At 42.1% G+C, this 19,064-nt stretch overlaps 1 protein-coding gene across 1 annotated transcript in view; it reads left to right on the forward strand.

Moving 5' to 3' along the window:
• The window catches only part of REC8 (REC8 meiotic recombination protein), a 58,918-nt gene that overhangs the window by 15,221 nt on the left and 24,633 nt on the right, over nucleotides 1–19,064 (forward strand). The window contains exons 5-9 of the mRNA XM_040354670.1: nucleotides 5,074–5,191; nucleotides 6,572–6,656; nucleotides 9,873–9,946; nucleotides 13,675–14,395; nucleotides 18,323–18,380. Coding sequence (XP_040210604.1) covers nucleotides 5,074–5,191; nucleotides 6,572–6,656; nucleotides 9,873–9,946; nucleotides 13,675–14,395; nucleotides 18,323–18,380 — 1,056 coding nt within the window. The remainder of the gene's footprint in view (nucleotides 1–5,073; nucleotides 5,192–6,571; nucleotides 6,657–9,872; nucleotides 9,947–13,674; nucleotides 14,396–18,322; nucleotides 18,381–19,064) is intronic.

Consider the following 19,064-nt stretch of genomic DNA (forward strand, 5'->3'; position numbering starts at 1 on the left):
TGTGCAAAGTGAAGTAACTTAGAACAACTTATTTTACCTCCATTTATTTAAAGGAAAACAATTCAATTTTAAAGCAACCCTGTCAGGTTTATAAAAAAAGAAGAAGAAGGAAAGGAAATTTGAATGACAGGCCCCTGCAACTGCCAAGCTTTTATACTCACCGGTTCAGCAGCCCTTGCCCACCATCCCTCCATTCTAACGCTGCGGCCTCTGTAAGACACTTCGGCCTTTGACAATTTTGGGAATGTCAAATTCCTTAGTCCCCTGCAATGTGCTGTGATTCTATAATTTGCCCCCTACAGCTCTGCTAAGTGATAAAGGGTTTAGGGGATTGATCCACAGAGTGTCACAGGGGGGACAGGTATCTCACACACACCCAAAACTGTTGAATGGCGACAAATTTTACAGAGGCTGCAACAATGAAACAGAGAAAGGTAGGAGACATAGGCCACCAGCAGGGTTGCCTTTAGAAATCACTGGGCTTTCTCTGTAGCCTCAGTTGCACTGAAGATGAATGAAAAGGACACACTCACCAGCCCCTTCCCCCACTCTCCATCCGCCTGTGCACCTGCAGCAGTCGGTAGGTGAGGAAAGCCAGTGCCACTGCAAGGGGGGTTTGGGCCAGGCACACAGGGCAATCAGATGTGGGCAGCTAGGGGGATCGGTGAAGGGGACTGGAGAACAATGCACTGTGTCTGTGTCTCTCCTTCCAGCAGCTGAAAGCGATGGGAGAGGGGGAGAAACCAGCCTTCAGCTGCTGCTGGAGGGAGAGGCACAGACAGTTCATTGCTCTGTAATTGTCCTCCCAGACCGCCTTTATGATCCCCCCCCTATCAGGGGCCCTGGCCACCAGAGAGGTGAATATAAAAGCTCTTCTATTGAATAGACCTTTGATCCATATGTTTTATGTTCACATGGTGGTTTTAAGTAATTTTTTATTACTTTTATTTATTTCTACATTTTGGCTCGTTTGCATTGTTACTATCACTTTGGAGCGGAAGTTAGGGGTAATCTAAAAGGACACTTGTTCTGGTGTCATCTGTCAAAGGTGAGATTTCCTCCCATTTACTGTTGTTTCTCCTAGACTGGACATAAGGGGAAACCCCCACTGGGTATACAGACACCAGTACAAATCTTAAAAATAAGAAGCATTAAACAGAGACAGACAAATACTATGCTTACAATTTACCAGTTTAAAGATATTTTTAACTTATAACACTCATTCCCCTTTCCACTGGGGTTTCTCTGGCTCTATCCTCCTATTTTACCCTTTTCCTTCTATTTCTTCCCTCCAGAGTGCCCTTGGGTGGCGGGGAACATTCACATACACACCTTGTCCTCCGCTCTCCAAAAAGAAGAAAGGAGGGACAACCACCAAACAAAACAAACCCCCCCCCCCCAAAAAAAACCCTTGGCTTGGCTCTCCCCCCCCCCACCCCCTGGGTCAGTCCACCCCTATTTCGGAGGAGTAGTATAACCATCCTGCCCATGTATCCTTAAATTTGTCCTGTTGATCTCTCACTGTATGTACCCATCTCTCTGCCTCCATAACCCTCTCTACCTCCCCTTTCCACTCCCTTATCATGGGGCATCTTGATTGTTTCCAGAATCTAGGAATTAGTGACTTAGCTGCATTTAGTAAGTGTGGAGTGACACTTCTTTTGTAAAATTTAATAGATGATGGCATCCCATGACAAAGGAAATGTAGTGGGGAGGGCTCTATAGCTCTAAGTTTTTTATCCAGGGTGTTATCTCATCCCAAAATTTCTTAATCTTGGGACAGTATCACCATAGATGTAAAAATGGCCCCTTCTGGTTGCATCCCCTCCAGCAGTTAACATCTGCAGACGGGTACATCTGCCCCAGGCGAGTCGGAGTCCGGTACCATCTAGTGAGAAATTTATAGGACATCTCTTGTATATAAGAACTAATTGAAGAATTGTCTCCATCAATCTATCCACTTGTTCTATCGTAAAATTGTGTGTCCTGCTCCAGTTAATCAGATGGAGATGTTGCTCAATTTCCTGAATGTACTGTAGATAGGGATGTGAGAATCTATTTCTTGGTCACTGCTTTCTTCAAAAAGACTAAACCTTTATCATTCCTGATGTTCCCAGTAAAGGTGCACCAACTTTTCATTCCACCATTTATTGGTGGCTCAGAGAGACCAATATTTAAGCTTATGGCAATAATGTACTGGCCATTGAGACTACCGGGAGTTTCCCCGTGGGCCGATGGCTCAGTGGGCCGGTTTCCATGACAGCGGAGGTATAGCGGATGGGGGCTCCCAAACCCTGTCCACCAATAAGCTAATCTCCTGCTGTGCAACTGTTTAGAGAAAAAACTACTCCGGGCCCCCTGTGTTCAGTGGGGGACAGGGACTATTTCATCACTTTCGGCTTTGGGCGGATTCATCTACAGCAGCGCACTACACACTACACAGCATGGCCAGTGCTTAAACCGCCTAAAGCTGAAAATTATGAATTGGTCTGCTCTCTATCCTCTAGCCGCCACTAAATACAGGGGAGATCCCAAGAATTTTTTTTTTCTAAACAGCTACACAGCGGGAGTCAGGAGATTAGCCGATTGGTGGACAGGATTTGGGAGTCCCCGCCTGCTCACCTTGCTCCCCCCCCCTCGGGTTCCTCCAGCCCTAGTTATGCAGCTCTGTGGTGCCCAGGAGGAAGGGAGAGGACCAGATGTACCAGCAGTGCACAGCTGGTCCTGGGCTCCCAGCTCCAGAGGAAGCACCTACAGGACAAGCAGTGCACCTGGGACCTAGGTAGAAGAAGCTGCTTGACCAGGTACTGGGAGAGGGGGGACTAACATTGATGGGCACTTGTGAGGCTGCGCTGATGGGTGCTGATCAGGCTACATTACCGGGCACTGGTGTGGCTGCATTAACGGGCACTGGTGTGGCTATGCTGATGGGCACTGATCAGGCTGCATTAATGGGCACTGGTGTGGCTGCATTAATGGGCACTGATCAGGTTACATTAATGGGCAGTGGTGTAGCTGCACTGATGGGCACGGATCAGTCTGCATTAATGGGCACTGGTGAGGCCGCATTAATGGGCACTGCTGTGGCTATGCCTAATAGTGGAATGTTTTTTCTTCTGTTTCTTTTTACAATTGCTTATAGTTTATATAAGATTTGTGTGCGTGTTTGCAAAATTAAGGTGGGCTGGTCTGGATGAAGTCCAGGTCCAAATGTTTGTGCCAGTCCAGCCCTGGCTTATAGTCACAAAGATCAGGGTTCCATCCTTTCATGGATGGGTTACACCTCCACTAGATCTGCGGGTGCCTCTTTGTTTTTTCTGCCTCAGCCTGCTGTTACCCAGATTTGCAAGGCTGCCACCTGGTTCAAATTGTTTCCAAGTTCTACCAGGTGGATGTTCTGGTCTTCTCTGATGTCAGCTTCAGACATGAGGGCTTTCAGGTAGCTCTTTGAACGTTCCTGTTGTTATTAGTGGACCTGTTAGCATTTGTTTGCTGTTGCCCACCCTTAAGTTGGACTGAATTTGATGTCCTGAAAGTTAGTCTTTTTATTAATACAGAGGTGACAATCAGAAAACTGTAAAATCCCTTTCTTGTAGTCCATTGAGGGACAGAGATTCCATCCTTTGTGTTTATTATTATTATTTCAGGTACTTATATAGCCCTGCCAATTTACACAGCGCTTCACATATACATTGTACATTCACATCAGTCCCTACCCTCAAGGAGTTCACAATATATGGTCTCTAACCCACATTCATACACATACTAGGGCCAATTTAGACTACCAACATGTCTTTGGAAGATCATGCTCTTGGTACTGCTTGATACAAACTGAGGAAGGGAGAGTTATCCTGCCCTGGCCTACAATTATTTTGTTTGCCATTGCCCAATCCTGTAAAACCTGAAGTTACAGTCCATTAATGGACTCCAAGAAAAGTATTTTACAGTGAGTATAAAATTCCTATTTCTTTAGGCTGGGTTCACACTACTACACTACTTTCATCCTACTTTGCTCTGCTACATTGGTCCTACATTTATCCTACTTTGGTCCTACATCCATCCTACTTTCATGAACAGGATACTACTTTGATCCGACTTTGTGATAGTCTGACTTGTTCTTTGACCAATCAAAACAATCCCAGAGTGAGATAAATTCCTTTTACTGCTGCTGTAATCACAAGTCGGATGTCAAAAGTCGGATGGTTAGGACAAGGCTCCTACTTTGATCCTACTTTAATGATATTCAATGGGCTGATGTAGGATCAAAGTAGGACCAAAAGTAGTACAGGGAGTAGTTTCAAAGTCGGACCGACTTGTGTAGGACCAGTTAAGACAGCTCTCATAGGGAAACATTGATTTTCACACGTCATGCTACATGAGGCTCCCAATGTAGGACCGTTGTAGGACAAGTGTGAACCCAGCCTCAAAGAGGAACTGCAGTCTGCTCACAAAATTTGTAATAAAAACATATTTGCCATTCTGAAGCTTTGCTCTAACCACTTTGCATAATATTTTATATATACTGTGATTCTGTATTTGCCAAATATGCTGCCAAAATCTCCCTCCACTGAGTCTGGCTGCAATCATTTTAACTGAAGCTGCTTCCTGTTCACTTCCTGGATTTACACAGACACACACCTCCAGCTCTGCAGCTCTCAATAGCCCTCTTATGACTCACCCCCTCTCTTTCTGGCAAACTCTCACAAGAGTGAGAGAGAGAGCTGGGCATGATGTCATAAGCCTGGGCTAATGACCAGACAAGAAGTGGGCTGTATAAGGTATTTACTGTCACAAAAATTTGTTTTACTATCCAAAGTTAAAAACAACAAAGGCAGAAGATTTAATAGATGGAAAGTTGAAAAAAATGACTGAAGGTCCGCTTTAAGTAAGGGAGTGTTGTGATTAAATGTCTCTTGAAGCACCTGTTTTGACATATTAATTGATCACAATGGGAATACTGTCTGTTTTAGTAAGCTTTAGCTGTCACACTGTACAATCAACTGACTCCAGAGATTTTCATAACTTCTGCACATTTCCCTTTGTCATCTGAAATATCCAAATATCTTTTTTTAGGCAGTTGCTACTCCCTGACAGTCTGATGCTCATGCAGATGCTGGAAGATGCTCCTGATCCTTTTTTTGGGATGATGGACATTCCCCCAGAACTACCAGATCCATATATGATCCCACAGGTAAAATTCTGTCTCAACATCACTGTTGATTATTCCAGGGAAAGGTCAGCTTGACACAGAGTATTTTAATCTGCACAAAAACATTCAGGGCCAGATCCACGAAGCGCGGCACTTCTATCCGTCCGGCGTAGCGTATCTCTGATACACTACGCAGCCGTAACTTACAGCTCTTTTTTGTATCCTCAAAGAATTTGCGCCGTAAGTTACGGCGGCGTAGTGTAACTTTGGCGGTGACGTTTTTTTTAAACTGCGCATGCGCCGTCCGTGGGGGTATCCCAGTGCGCATGCTCGAAATTAACCCGCAACAAGCCAATGCTTACGACGTGAACGTCATTCTACGCAAAGCCCTATTCGCGATTGACTTACGCAAACAACGTAACATTTTCAAATTTCGACGCAGGAACGACGGACATACTTAACATAGGATACGCCTCATATAGCAGGAGTAACTATACGCCAAAAAAAGCCTTACGGAAACGACGTAAAAAAATGCGCCGGCCAGACGTACGTTTGTGGATTCGCGTATCTAGCTAATTTGCATACTCAACGTGGAAATCGACGGAAACGCCACCTAGTGGCCAGCGTAAAAATGAACCTTAGATCCGACGCACAGCTTCAGGCGTATCTTGTTTTGTGGATACAAAACAAAGATACGCCGGAGCAAAATAGAAGTTACGCGGCGTATTAATAGATATGCCAGCGTAACTTCTTTGAGGATCTGGCCCTCAGTGTGTAGGTGGTGTGCAGCGTGGTGTGGTGGGTGGGAATAATTCACACAGATGGGTGCAATAAAAAGCTTGTATTGCAGCATGCAGAAACAGTTCACAACAGAACTCGGCAGGAAGACCACCCAACCTGGTGCACTCATGGTTTTCAGCAAAGTGAATTGAGCAATGCTCAACCAAACTAACAGCTCCTGTAAAGAAGGCAGATAGCGGCCTGGCCATCTCATGCGCCATCGGGAACATGTCCAGAGGAGTCGCAGACCCCATGCGTTCCCTCCTCATCAGGAACCTTTCCTTACTGCTAACACTGCCCCTACACTTCCCACTCGCAAAATGCACACCAAGCTCGGGAGTCAGGGCCTTAAATAGGCTCTGCCTGAACTAAGATGGCCACCAGAGTCACATGGGCTAGCAGCATCCAATAGGATAGCTTCCTTAGTGACCCAGGAAACCATAGAGGAACCCTGTTCCTCTCAACAGTGCCACTGTGGAGAGCACCACCTGCAGTGGAAAAAGTAGACTGCACCTGCCTAAATGTGCACTCCTCTGAAATGTACATACTAAGGAAATTGTTCTGCGTAGTGAAGAAACCAAAACTCAGCTGTCAAAAATTATTCTATACATAGCTACATAATGGTAATTTGTTTTACAACAGATCCGCACACTTTTGGAGACTTCAGGTCCTGAACTTGTCCGATATGAAAGAACTCCACCAAGACACCGCAGAAGCCGTAAAGAAGGTGAGAGAGGATAGCAGGATGACATGCAGCAAGTGATCAGAATGTAAGGCGTTCACTAAATATCAGGCATCTGTTATTGACTTGTTTGTCAAATAAGTGCCATGCCTTTCATTCTGACACCTCTGCATTTTATTGTTGGAAAGTAAACTACATTAATTAGAATATTTCTTTACTGTATCCAGTTTGAAAACTGATAGAATTTCTAAGATAATTAGAAAAAAATCTCTCCACAAGTTAAAGTATTTCTAAATTCAAAACTTTACACTGAAGTTGCTAGAACAGGAATAGAAGGGGGAACTTCTAACGCGGAAGCCTGTTCCATTGACAAACACCTAAGTGGAGATTTCCTTTTACTTAGTGTTTGTCTCTGAGACAGGAATCTTCCCAGCAAGTCAAATGCAGAAAAAAAAAATCAGGGTTCCAAACTTTCCTTTACTCTATTAAATCAAACCAACAAAAAATAAAAAAAATGTTTTGACTTTAAATACACTGTCAAACCCTATGTATTTTTCCTGTGGGACCTTAGCAAAATAAAAGGTTTATACTTTACAATAAAAATAGGGATGCTATAGACTAACTGCAGTGCATACAGTCAGAATACAGGATATAGGATAAAATGAGGGAAAGATTTATTGGTCATTGCATGGCCATGCACAGAGCAATCTGTTTTGGAGACTTTAGGCACTCAGAAGATCCTCCTTCAGTCCGTATACACTTGCACTTGGTGAGCCATTTCCTCATTACATCCTGTGAGACAGTGATTTGTGCAAGGCAGTGAAAGGGCCCACGTGATTGGATACAAAATATTTGAATAGCTTAGATAGCATCTTATATTACATAGGATAAAAATCTTAAAGATGAATTGCAATGATGGGTATTTTATAGATAGTTACATTAGTCCAGCTTGGATCATTATAACTTTGTTAATACTTGGCCGATGCCCCTGGAAGCTTAAAATTACTGATGTAGACACCACTACAACTGAACACAGGAGGTCGGCCGCTCAGAACGGGTACAATTTAGAGAATGCTTTGCATTTTCGAATGAATGTAAAGGAATTCTCTGTATGGAGGAGGTGAAGAGGCAGGGAGGTAATTTCAAGCTCTCCACCTCCTCCAATCAAAGAACATATTGCATTCATTCAGTAAACGCAAAGCATCCTCTAAATGGTGCCCGAGAAAAGCGGCCAACTACCTGTATTCGGAAAGCAACAGGCAAGTCGCTCAGCATGGAGATCATGGGAGAAGCAGTGTCTACTGCAGTGATTTACAGCTTCCAGGGTATTGGCCAGGTATGGTATATATACATAGTTACATTGGTCCAAGCTGGACCCATTTACAATTTCCATACATGGAACTTCCACTTTTTGGAATCGTCTAATACAGGTATTTTGCTTCCACTTCCGTACATAGATAGCAGAGCAACCCGCGGCTATCTACGCCACGTCCAGTGCCTCCTTCGTCCCCCCACTGTCTTCTGGGAGACACACAGGTCCCAGAAGACAGCAGGGACCAGAGAGGTCGCGCATGTGCAGTAGGGAACCAGGCTGTGAAGCCGCAAGGCTTCACTTCCTGACTCCCTTACCAAAGATGGCGGCGCCTCCACCCGAGGGACAGATCGGCTTCGGGTGCCCTGGACAGGTAAGTGTCCTTATTTTAAAAGTCAGCAGCTGCAGTATTTGTAGCTGTTGACTTAAAAAAAATAATAATAATTGGCGGAACTCCACTTTAAGGATATTGTATAATGATTGTACAGTCACAATGTAAGGTGTATGGTCAGCTTTCTGCCTGCCCATAGAAATGATAATCACTGTCACAGCAATCGAAGTGTAAAAAAAAAAAAAAAAATCCCTGAACACCCCTGCAGAGTAGTACCATGTCACGTTGGTATTTCTGGCAAGATCAACAGGCATTTCCCTGGACATATAGAACAAAACATATATTTATCAGACCAAAAGTGACCAAATAGGACAAGGTCATTGTTGGGGTTTACATTAAAGAATAACCTTTAATGGCGATTCCAAATTCTATTGGTTCAATTATTCACACACCAAAATAATTATATAATTTGTCAGTGTGTCTATCTGTACAGTAAGGTTTTCATACAACTAAAAAAAATGCACACAGAACAGAGAAACCTGAATAACATTCTCAAAGTGGTTTTCTGTTATTTTTGGGTCTTGTGGTATAAGCCTTACTTTTTAGGAGGGTGGAGACCAAGCAATAGAGGTAAGTCTAACTTTAAGTATCATACCGTACCATCTAAGTAGAAGTAAAGGTGTCTTTCGCGCTACTAATGAGTAAATGTAAATGAGAAAAAGCTGGAGCTAAAAAGCTGCTAGATCTGAAAGTGTTCACTGTACACAGAGATAAATAATAATTGGTAGTGATCTTGCGCTTAAGAAATAAAAATACAAAAAACGTGCAAACTGCAAGAAAGTGACTAAGTGCTATACCTGAATTGCAATAAAATCATAAACGATACACATAAGTGAACCAATAAATGATCAGCAAATAAATTATCAGCAATTGTATACCACATAAATACGTGATCAATAGTCCCAAAGTGCACAGTCGCAAAAAAGTGCAAATCGTGCAAAATTACAAATAGTGCAAAAATGTACAAAAAAGCCAAAATGGATTTAGCTAAATGTGAAGAATGGTTCAATATAACAATAAATGGTGGGAGAATGCAGGGTGTAGTAAAGTTCTGTTAAAATAGATGATGAGAACAAACAGGATCAATCTTCCAATATATCAATAGTCTTGATGGAGAGGTTTCCTTAATTGCAGTATTGAACCATACTCTATGTCCTCCACCAGTCTCTCAGAACTCTCACCTCACTGCCAAAAGATCTTAAGCACATCAACGTATTACCTTATCCTCAGTCTTCTCTGCTGTAAATATCGTAGCCACTGCGATGTGTTCACTAGGCTCCTCTATCCCTTATAGCAGCACTGCAACAGTAAAGGGGGAGGGAGAAAACTCCAGCCCATATTTGCACGTTTTTTGTATTTTTATTTCTTAAGCGCAAGATCACTACCAATTATTATACCGTACCGTCTATTCTAGTGTTTAAGAGATAGATTCCATCTACTCAGAGATTCCTTTTGGAAATGGAGCATGTTCCCTTGTCGGAGCTCAGATGAGGTTCCCATGGGAAGAAACTCTGCAGACTTCTTAACTAGTATTTTGTTTTTGTTCTTTCCTTTTTAGAGGGCGATCACCTGGCATCTCCAGAAGCTATAACTATGCGAGAAGTGGAGCCTATTCTATTGCCACCAGTAGAGGTAAACGGTGTAAAATACACCAACGGAAAGGAGCACCTGCACTGTGCTCCTCGCAACTTTCTTTATGTCAGTAAAGTCTAGATACTTAATAATTATCCTAGAATTCTAGGCAGCCTATTAGAAAACTGTGATGTTTGTGATAGATCACTGTAACCTTTGCCCCTTTTTCTCCTGATGCATGATGGGAGGGGGGGGCAGGGAGGAGCTGTACCAGGAAGTCGGGACGAGAGTTACATTCCTTCTTTTGTGTTCCCAGTACAAGGTGCTGTATCTGTCTTGTGCTCCACCATTTGACAAATTTGTCATTTTTTTGGTGACAAACTATCCTTCAATATATAGGGATTATATGACTCCTTACAATTATGAATTGGGACAAAGAGTTACACAGGTATCTGCAGTCAGATCTTTTGCTACTCCAAGATGATGCCATACATCTATATTTTACCTTTAAAGAGCAATGCCAGACATCAAGTAAAATTTATGAGTGACCTGTTAATACTGTAACGGAAAATTGTATAGTTGAAAGTATATTCAGTTTATATACTATGGGGCTTTTTCCCGATATCCTGGTTGGTATTCCAAGATCTTGTTGCATTATGGTGTGTAGTGTATCATCCTTCTCAGGCCCCGTACACACGACCGAGTTTCTCGGCAGAATTCAGCCAGAAACTCGATCGGAGCTGGATTCTGCCGAGAAACTCGGTCGTGTGTACACTTTTCACCGAGGAAGCCGACGAGGAACTCGTCGGGCCGAAAAGAGAACATGTTCTCTATTTCCTCGTTGTTCAATGAGGAAAGTCGGCCCGCCGAGATCCTCGGCGGCTTCAACACAGAAATCGACGAGGAACTCGATGTGTTTGGCACGTCGAGTTCCTCGGACGTGTGTACGGGGCCTGACAGTCCAAAACTGGCTGCAACCACTGAACACTTACATTTTTAAAGGCTCAAATATAAGAACATTCAGACGATTAGGAGACCAATGACCAAAGTTTGGCAGAAAGGTGCAAATGATTAATCCAAGAAAAAAAATTAGACAGAGAATGATAAACTTAATGTGATGGCTTTTCAAAAGCCATCATAGCTGGTCCAGAAGTTTGTCAGTAGTGTTAATTTTGGCAGCAAATTTCGCGTACACACGATCATTTTTCAGCATGAAAAAAAACATTGTTTTTCAAAAACGTAATTTAAAATGATTGTGTGTGAGCTTCACATAATTTTTCAGGTTCTGAAAAACGACAAAAAAAAAATTCGAACATGCTGCATTTTTTAACGTCGTTTTAAACAATGTCGTTTTTCGGGTTGTAAAAAATGGTCGTGTGTGGGCTAAAACGACGAAAAAAAACCACGCATGCTCAGAAGCAAGTTATGAGACGGGAGCGCTCGTTCTGGTAAATCTACCGTTCATAATGGAGTAAGCACATTCATCACGCTGTAACAGACAGAAAAGCGCGAATCGTCTTTTACTAACACGGAATCAGCTAAAGCAGCCCCAAGGGTGGCACCGCGCTTTGCTAGAGCATTTTTTTTAAAACGATGGTGTGTGGGCAAGGTCGTTTTAATGATGAAGTTGGGAAAACGTAGTTTTTTCGACATGCTGAAAAACGACGGAGTAAAAATTTAATTTAATGTTTTTATTTATGGTATTAAGGTTTGAACATGCACTACAGACCAGTGTTAATTTTGTTGTCAAATTTCTATTTAGTTTTAAGCCCCATACACACTATTAGATTTTCTGCAGATTTAAGTCCTATACCGCGTACACACGATCAGACATTCCGACAACAAAACCGTGGATTTTTTTCTGACGGAATGTTGGCTCAAACTTGTGTTGCATACACACGGTCACACAAATGTTGTCGGAAATTCCGAACGTCAAGAACGCGCTGACGTACAACACTACAATGGGCATAGAAAAATTAAGTTCAATGATTCCGAGCAAGCGTAGGATTTTTGTGCGTCGAAATTGGCTACAGACGATCGGAATTTCCGACAAGAACTTTTGTTGTTGGAAAAATTGAGAACCAGCTCTCAAACATTTGTTGTCAGAAATTCCGACAGCAAATGTCCGATGGAGCCTACACAGCACAGCATTTGACCCCATACACACTATACAACTTTTGTTGTCTGTTTTCCTTCAGATTTACCAAAACCATGTAGTACAAGGGCCTGCCTGATTGCATACAAATTGAAACTCTTAAGGTTTGACCTTATATTATATGGTTTTGGTAAATCTGAAGACAAAAATCTGCAGAAAATCTAATAGTGTGTATGGGGTCTAAGTCCTACTCCTTCGACTAAAATGCCATTTTAGTTTTAGTCGTATTTTAGTCATCTCAATTGTTTTAGTCGACTAAAATAGTATTAAGTCAACGAAAATTATTTAGTCTACGAAATTAACACTGTTTGTCAGTTGTTTCCCTCGCACAAGCATCTGTTCAGTGTCCATACTTGCCCTTCAGGCCATCCATACCAAATTTACTTGTAACTCTTTAGACAGCACATTTTTTCCAGCTTTTTAACAGCTCAGTAACTTCTCTGTCACTATTCAGACCTGTCAAATCTTTAGCTCTTGCCCATTAGTTGCAGCAGGCTAACACTGAGGATGTGGAGAGTAAACCTGTCATGAAAGAAATCTTGTAGTTGCTCCTGATGCATCATCCTGAGGAACAATAATCTACACATGGTGGTCACTAACCAATTAAAAAAACTATAATGAAAAAAATACACTCGCTGGCATAGTGACGTTCTTCTGAAAATGCTATTTGCCTAGCTGTTTTGTTGACCCACTAGCCTAAATACGTGTTTCACAAACCAGAAACGCAGTTCAGGAAGGTGAAAAAAATTGTTCTTATCCGCACACTTGTTCTGTTTTCGGGTTGGCATTGAAGCCATCGAGTCCGCAATTTCAGAAGCTGAATTCAGCAGCGACAGCCTCCATATTTCTCCAATGGCAAGTTTCCTTTAAATAACCTCAATCAGGTCTGATTTTGGTCTTCAGCTGGTTGAAGGTACATAGCCCTGTAAATTAAGGACTTGATTCTATCAAAGTTTCAGAGAAAAACATTGGAATTGACAGAATACAATTAGAAATGTACAGAAATGTGAATGCCAATGGATTTCCTCAACCCACCATATTTTGGAGTCTGTATCTATCTTCTTCATCATGGATGAGAGAGGAATCATACATCTGTAATTGGAGAACCAGCAGCCTAGGACTGAGGAATGAGGGGATTTGTCAGTATGTTCAAAGGCATACACTAGTAGAGTGTGTGGATCCTGTGTGATGGATGGTGTTGTTATCCAGCTTCAGCCCTGAATTCCGGGTTGGGTTGAGGACATCCATCAGCATTTACATTACTGTATATGTACATTCTAAAGTGTATTCTGTCAATTCCATGTTTTTCTACGCGATATGGTTTTAATCATGTTTTTAAATAAATTGTTCTATTTTTATGGAATATATATATATGTTTTGAGTGCCTTAAATGTCCCACCCCAGGGGTTCATTTTGCTTCCCCTAAAGGACAGTAAACTGGCCCTTTAGAAAGTTTGGAGACCCCTGATGTACAGTATATACATATTGCTGCATTATTTAGTTCTTTTGTTCCTCATCTCCAGCCTAGCAAACCTGCATTACAATAAATTATAGATTAGAAATGGAGGTTTTCATTAGCTCTCCTACTCATGTCTGTTTGTAATTTCCTTACCGGAGTGCCCTTGCCTTGTAGGTTGGCCAAGACCTCCCAGAGCTGAGTGCACTTGATTTGGAGTTACTTGCATCCAATCTTCCTGCATTTCCTGAAGCTGAAACCTTACCAGAGCCTCGTAAGAGAAGCAAACGAGAACCAAAAGACGGTCTGCCGGAAACCGAAAAACCCAAAAAGCCCCGGAAGGAACGGGAAGTCCAGGAGGATGACAGAGAAACAAGCCTGGGGATGGAGAGAGAAAGGCAACTCCAACTTGAAAGAGAGAGGTATGAGGCTGATATTGAGAAAAGAAGAAGAGAGCTTCTGGAAATGGAAAGAAGCATAGAACTTCTAAGGGGAGAGCAAAGACAAAGGGAGCGACAAAGAGAATCTGAAAGACAGCAAGAGAGAGAAGTTAGAAAAGAAAGAGAAAGTGAAGTCCTACAAGAGATGGAAAAGGAAATGGAGCATCTGAGAGAAGCTAAAGAGGAGCTGGATTATCTTCAAATCACTGGTGAGGCAGAAGATCTCCTGATGGAGCAGCTTGAAGAAGTTGAGCATCTGAATGAGTTAGCGAAAGAGAGAGCAAGCCAATGGGAGGCAGAAAAGTTACTACAGCTCCAACTAGAAAAAGAAAAGGAGAGAGAGCGTTTGAAGGAACGCGCGAGAGAGAGGAAACAAATAAAAGAGGCTGAACAGGAACTTGAAGCACTGAAGACATCTCTGATAGAGATAGAAGAGGAGAGAAGAAGAACAGAGGGAGGTAGAAAGCTCTCAAATACACAGGATAATGTTGGCTGGCCTTAACCATTCTATTTGATTGGATGGCTAAAATTATAATTTTACAGTTTAACCACTTAAGGGCCGCCGCCTGTATATTTATGTCGGCAGAATGGCACGGACAGGCATAGGTACGTCCCCTTTAAGATGCTGCCGTGCGGTCGCACGCTCGCGACCCTGCCACCTTCTCCATGAGTCTGACCACGGGACCCGTGCACTCAATCACCTTGTGGATACCTGCGATCGTCTCACGGAGAGATAGAACGGGGAGATGTTAGTGTAAACACAACATCTCCCTGTTCTGCCTAGTGACACTGTCACTGATCGTATTCCCTGTCATTGGGAACCGCGATCAGTGACGTGTCACAGCAAGCCACGCCCCCTACAATAAGAATTACTCCCTAGGGAACACTTAACCCCTACAGCGTCACCTAGTGGTTAACCCCTTTGCTGCCAGTGTCATTTTCACAGTAATCAGTGCATTTTTATAGCACTGATCGCTGTAAAAATGTCAATGGTCCCAAAAATGTGTCCGATGTGTCCGCCATAATGTCGCAGTTACAATAAAAATCGCTGATCGCCGCCATTACTAGTAAAAAAAAATATTATTAATAAAAATGCCATAAAACTATTCCCTATCTTGTAGACGCTATAACTTTTCCGCAAACCGATCAATAAACGCTTATTGTGATTTTTTTTACCAAAAATAAGTAGAAGAATACGTATCGGCCTAAACTGAGGAAAAAAAAAAATGTATATATATTTTTGGGGGATATTTATTATAGCAAAAAGTAAAAAATATAGATTTTTTTTCGAAATTGTCGCACTATTTTTGTTTATAGCGCAACAAAAAAAAAAAAAAAAACGCAGAGGTGATCAAATACCACCAAAAAGAAAGCTCTATTTGCGGGGAAAAAAAGGACGCCAATTTTGTTTGGGAGCCACGTCGCACGACCGTGCAATTGTCAGTTAAAGCGACGCAGTGCCGAATGCCAAAAAGTGGCCTGGTCTTTGACCAGTGAAATGGTCCGGGGCTGAAGCGGTTAAACTGAATTCTGCATTAAAATTGACCAACTTCAATGTCCAAAAATATTTTTAAAAAAGTAAACAAAAAGTAATTCGTACACGAGGATCAGTTTGAAAGTAGCCAGAAAAACCAGTCAAAATCGATTGAACTGGTATTGAAATACAATCTGTTATTCTGATGAAATCATACAGTTATGAAATGATCAGACCAACACATGAATGGCCACTGTAAAACAGAATTCTGAAAGACTTGTGTGCTTGATTAAGGTGAACCTATGCTTTACCAATGCAAGACTTTACTTTACTACTCTCTCCACAACAGCACATAATCACCTTTCCTTCACTCTCCCGCCACTCAGTTCAGCAACAGGAAGCATAGAAAATAAGTTGTGTGTAAGCTTGGAGCTTACAAAAAGGCTGAGGACTTTCATTACTACCATGTGACAGTGCTGAGCCAATTGCCAAGCATCAGTGCTGTCACATGGACCAAGTCACATGCTCCTCCATACACAAAAAGAAAATAACTTTTTTTGTAAGATTTTTGTACATTTTTAAACTCAAAAAATAAAATAAAAAAATTAACGAACAGAACAAATAAAAAATTAACAAAAAGTTTAAAGCTGAATTCCGTCAATTTTTTTTTGTTGCTGTGCCCGCACTGCACAGTTTAACTGCTTGTTTTGTGTAGGGGTGAGCAGAAAGCTTATACTCACCCAATCCTTGGATCCTCCAGAAAACGGCGCTTCCCCACATCCCAGTGCTGGTCTTTTCCTGACCTATGGAGCCTACTGTAGCAGTGCAGTCTAGTGCATGGACCAGTCTTGTGCTCAGAGGATCAGCGGATTAGGCAAGTATATCTCCATTTTCCTCTCCCCTAGACAAAAATGAGCAGTTAAAGGGGTTTTAAAGGCGGAAGTTTTTTTTTTTATCCTAATGCATTCTATGTATTAAGAAAAAAAAAGTCTTTGTTTAGCAGAGTCTTATTACATAATTGAGCCCCCTATCTCTCCAGCGATGTCCATGAGCGTCTTAGCCATCCGGGACTCTCCTCTAGATTGGGTAAGACACAGCAATGGTGTCATTGGCTCTTGAGGCTGTCAATTAAAGTCAGTTAACCAATCAGAAGAGAGGGGGCGGAGCCAGGCCTCCATGTCAGAATGGACACACAGAGCTGTGACTCGGCTTGGGTGCCCCCCATAGCAAGCTGCTGGCTGTGGGGGCACTCGATAGGATGGAAGGGCCAGGAGCAGCGGAGAGGGACCCAAGAAGAGGAGGATCTGGGCTGTTCCATGCAAAACCAACTGCATAGAGGAGGTAAGTATAACATGTTTGTTATTTTTAAGAAAAAAAATAAAAAAACAAGACTTTACAATCACTATATCTCGTGCAGTGCGGGCACAGCCCCACTGCATGTGAAAAATTAATTACTCGGAGTTCAGCTTTAAATATCAATGGTTAAGAAAAAAAGAGAGTTGGGGTAAACTAAGAGTTAAAAGGGGGTCAATAGGTTTTATTATTACTGATGAGCTTGCTTTAACTGACCTTACAGGCAGATCAAAGTTCACCGCTTTCATCGGCAGATCAATGAAACAGAGTAAATACAGCAGTGGTCAGAATAGCTGCTGTATTCCATGGCAAGTTCTGGATTGATTGCCGGTTCACATAGGTGCGATGTGTAAACACTGCGAAATCCACTGCGAGTTCCCGAATCGCACCTGACTCAAACTGCTGCGAGTGTCAATACAATGTTAATGACACCCCCATTTCAGCTTGCATATTGCACTGCAAACTGAAATTTCGGACAAGAATCAGATCGCATAGGTGTGAACACCCATGTGATCCGATTCTGGTGAGAACCAAAAAAAAGGGTTCTGTGCGAGTTTGGCCCAAATGCGATGCAAAAAATACCCCATACACACTATTAGATTCTCTGCTGCTTTTTGTCTTCAGATTTACCAAGGGTCTGCCTGATTGCATACAATCTGAAACTCTTAAGGTTTGACTTCATATTATATGGTTTTGGTAAATCTGAAGACAAAAATCTGCAGAAAATCTAATCTTGTGTATGGGGTTTTACTGTTTGTTATCTTTAGAAAGCAACAACAACCTGAGTAGAAAAGCCTGTTCCCTGTCAGCATGCTGAGAAGGGTCCTGAGGGCAAGTTGTAGTCTTTCTGTTGAGCTCTCCAATCAGTAGTGAGCATGGAACTTTGCTGATTGCAGAGGAGCCATAAGGTCTGACTGAGTAGAGGTCATGTTAGACTTCTGCAGAGAGACCACTGATTCCCCACAGAGAGCAATTGTTCCTCCAATCAGCAGAGAGCATGAGCTTTTCTGATACGAAGCCATAAGGTCCGACTGAGTAGGGGTCCTGTTAGACCTCTGTAGAGAAATCACTGCTTTCCTAAAAAAGAGCGAGTGTTCTTCCAATCAGTAGAGAGCATGAGCTTTGCTGATTGCAGAGCCATAAGGTCCGACTGAGTTGGGATCATTTTAGACCTCTGCAGAGAGATCACTGCTTCCCCACAGAAAGCAAGGGTTCCTCCAATCAGCAGATAGTATGAGCTTTGCTGATTGCAGAGCCATAAGGTCTGACTTAGTAGGAGTATAGATCTCTGCATAGAGACCACTGCTTCCCCCTAGAGAGCAAGGGTTCATCTTTGCAGCATGCTGCCAGTGAACTGGCTTTTCTACTCAGTCTGTGGCTGCTTTCTAAAGAAATCAAATGTGCAGGAAAAAGAACATCTATTATTTTGATGAACCTGAAATGTATTAATCCTCCAAACTGAAGTACAGCACTGTAAATGATCTATGCTTGTGATGCTACGTGGGACACGTATAAGAGAACATATCCACGAACTTGTAATTCAATATTTTTTTTTCAGAGCAAGTGGATGGAACACGTATGAGTGTAACAGAAGTTAGAGGTTCCCCGATTCCAGGGTGAAGTAACATTAGACATGTTTATTGGTCATGCAGTTATTTTATTAAAATAAGAAGAAAGTTAAATAGTGTAACAAGTTTTTAAGAGTTTGGGACCAAATGCTTCAACAGTAAATTAGTAACAAATACCGACTGCTAATGGTATCAAATATACCTTATCTGTATTCCCAAAATACATTGACAATGTAAGTGCTGAAAGCCCCACAGCAGGATATCCTCCCTTCAACCCTTTTCACTTTAAATATGTCTTTAATAAAGTTTTGTAAGATACATAGTATGATCTCTACAAATGATCAAATGTAACAAACATAATAAAAAAAAAGTGAAAAAATGGCTTTATCACTGACTGGGGCTTTAACTTGGGTAAGAGTGTCCACAAACAGAAGCATATGTGAGCACATGCACTGTATACTTGATGTGAGTTGTCTGTTGCCAGAAGTCATGTTGATTACCAGTTGGTAATGCCTATCTTACCATGTAATAAAATAATTACCCCTACTGTGACACTAGGGTTGATTTACTAAAGGCAAATATACTGTACGCTACAAGTGCAGTTGCTCCAGATCTCCATCATCCAATCATGTGCAAGAAAAAAAATGCTGTTTTATTTTCCTTGCCCGTGATTGGATATTCTTTGCAAAGTGAAGCTTTACCTCATTTATGAAGCTCCAGGGCCAACTGCAC

Source organism: Rana temporaria, chromosome 1 (genome assembly GCF_905171775.1).
Source record: "Rana temporaria chromosome 1, aRanTem1.1, whole genome shotgun sequence".
NCBI lineage: Eukaryota > Metazoa > Chordata > Amphibia > Anura > Ranidae > Rana > Rana temporaria.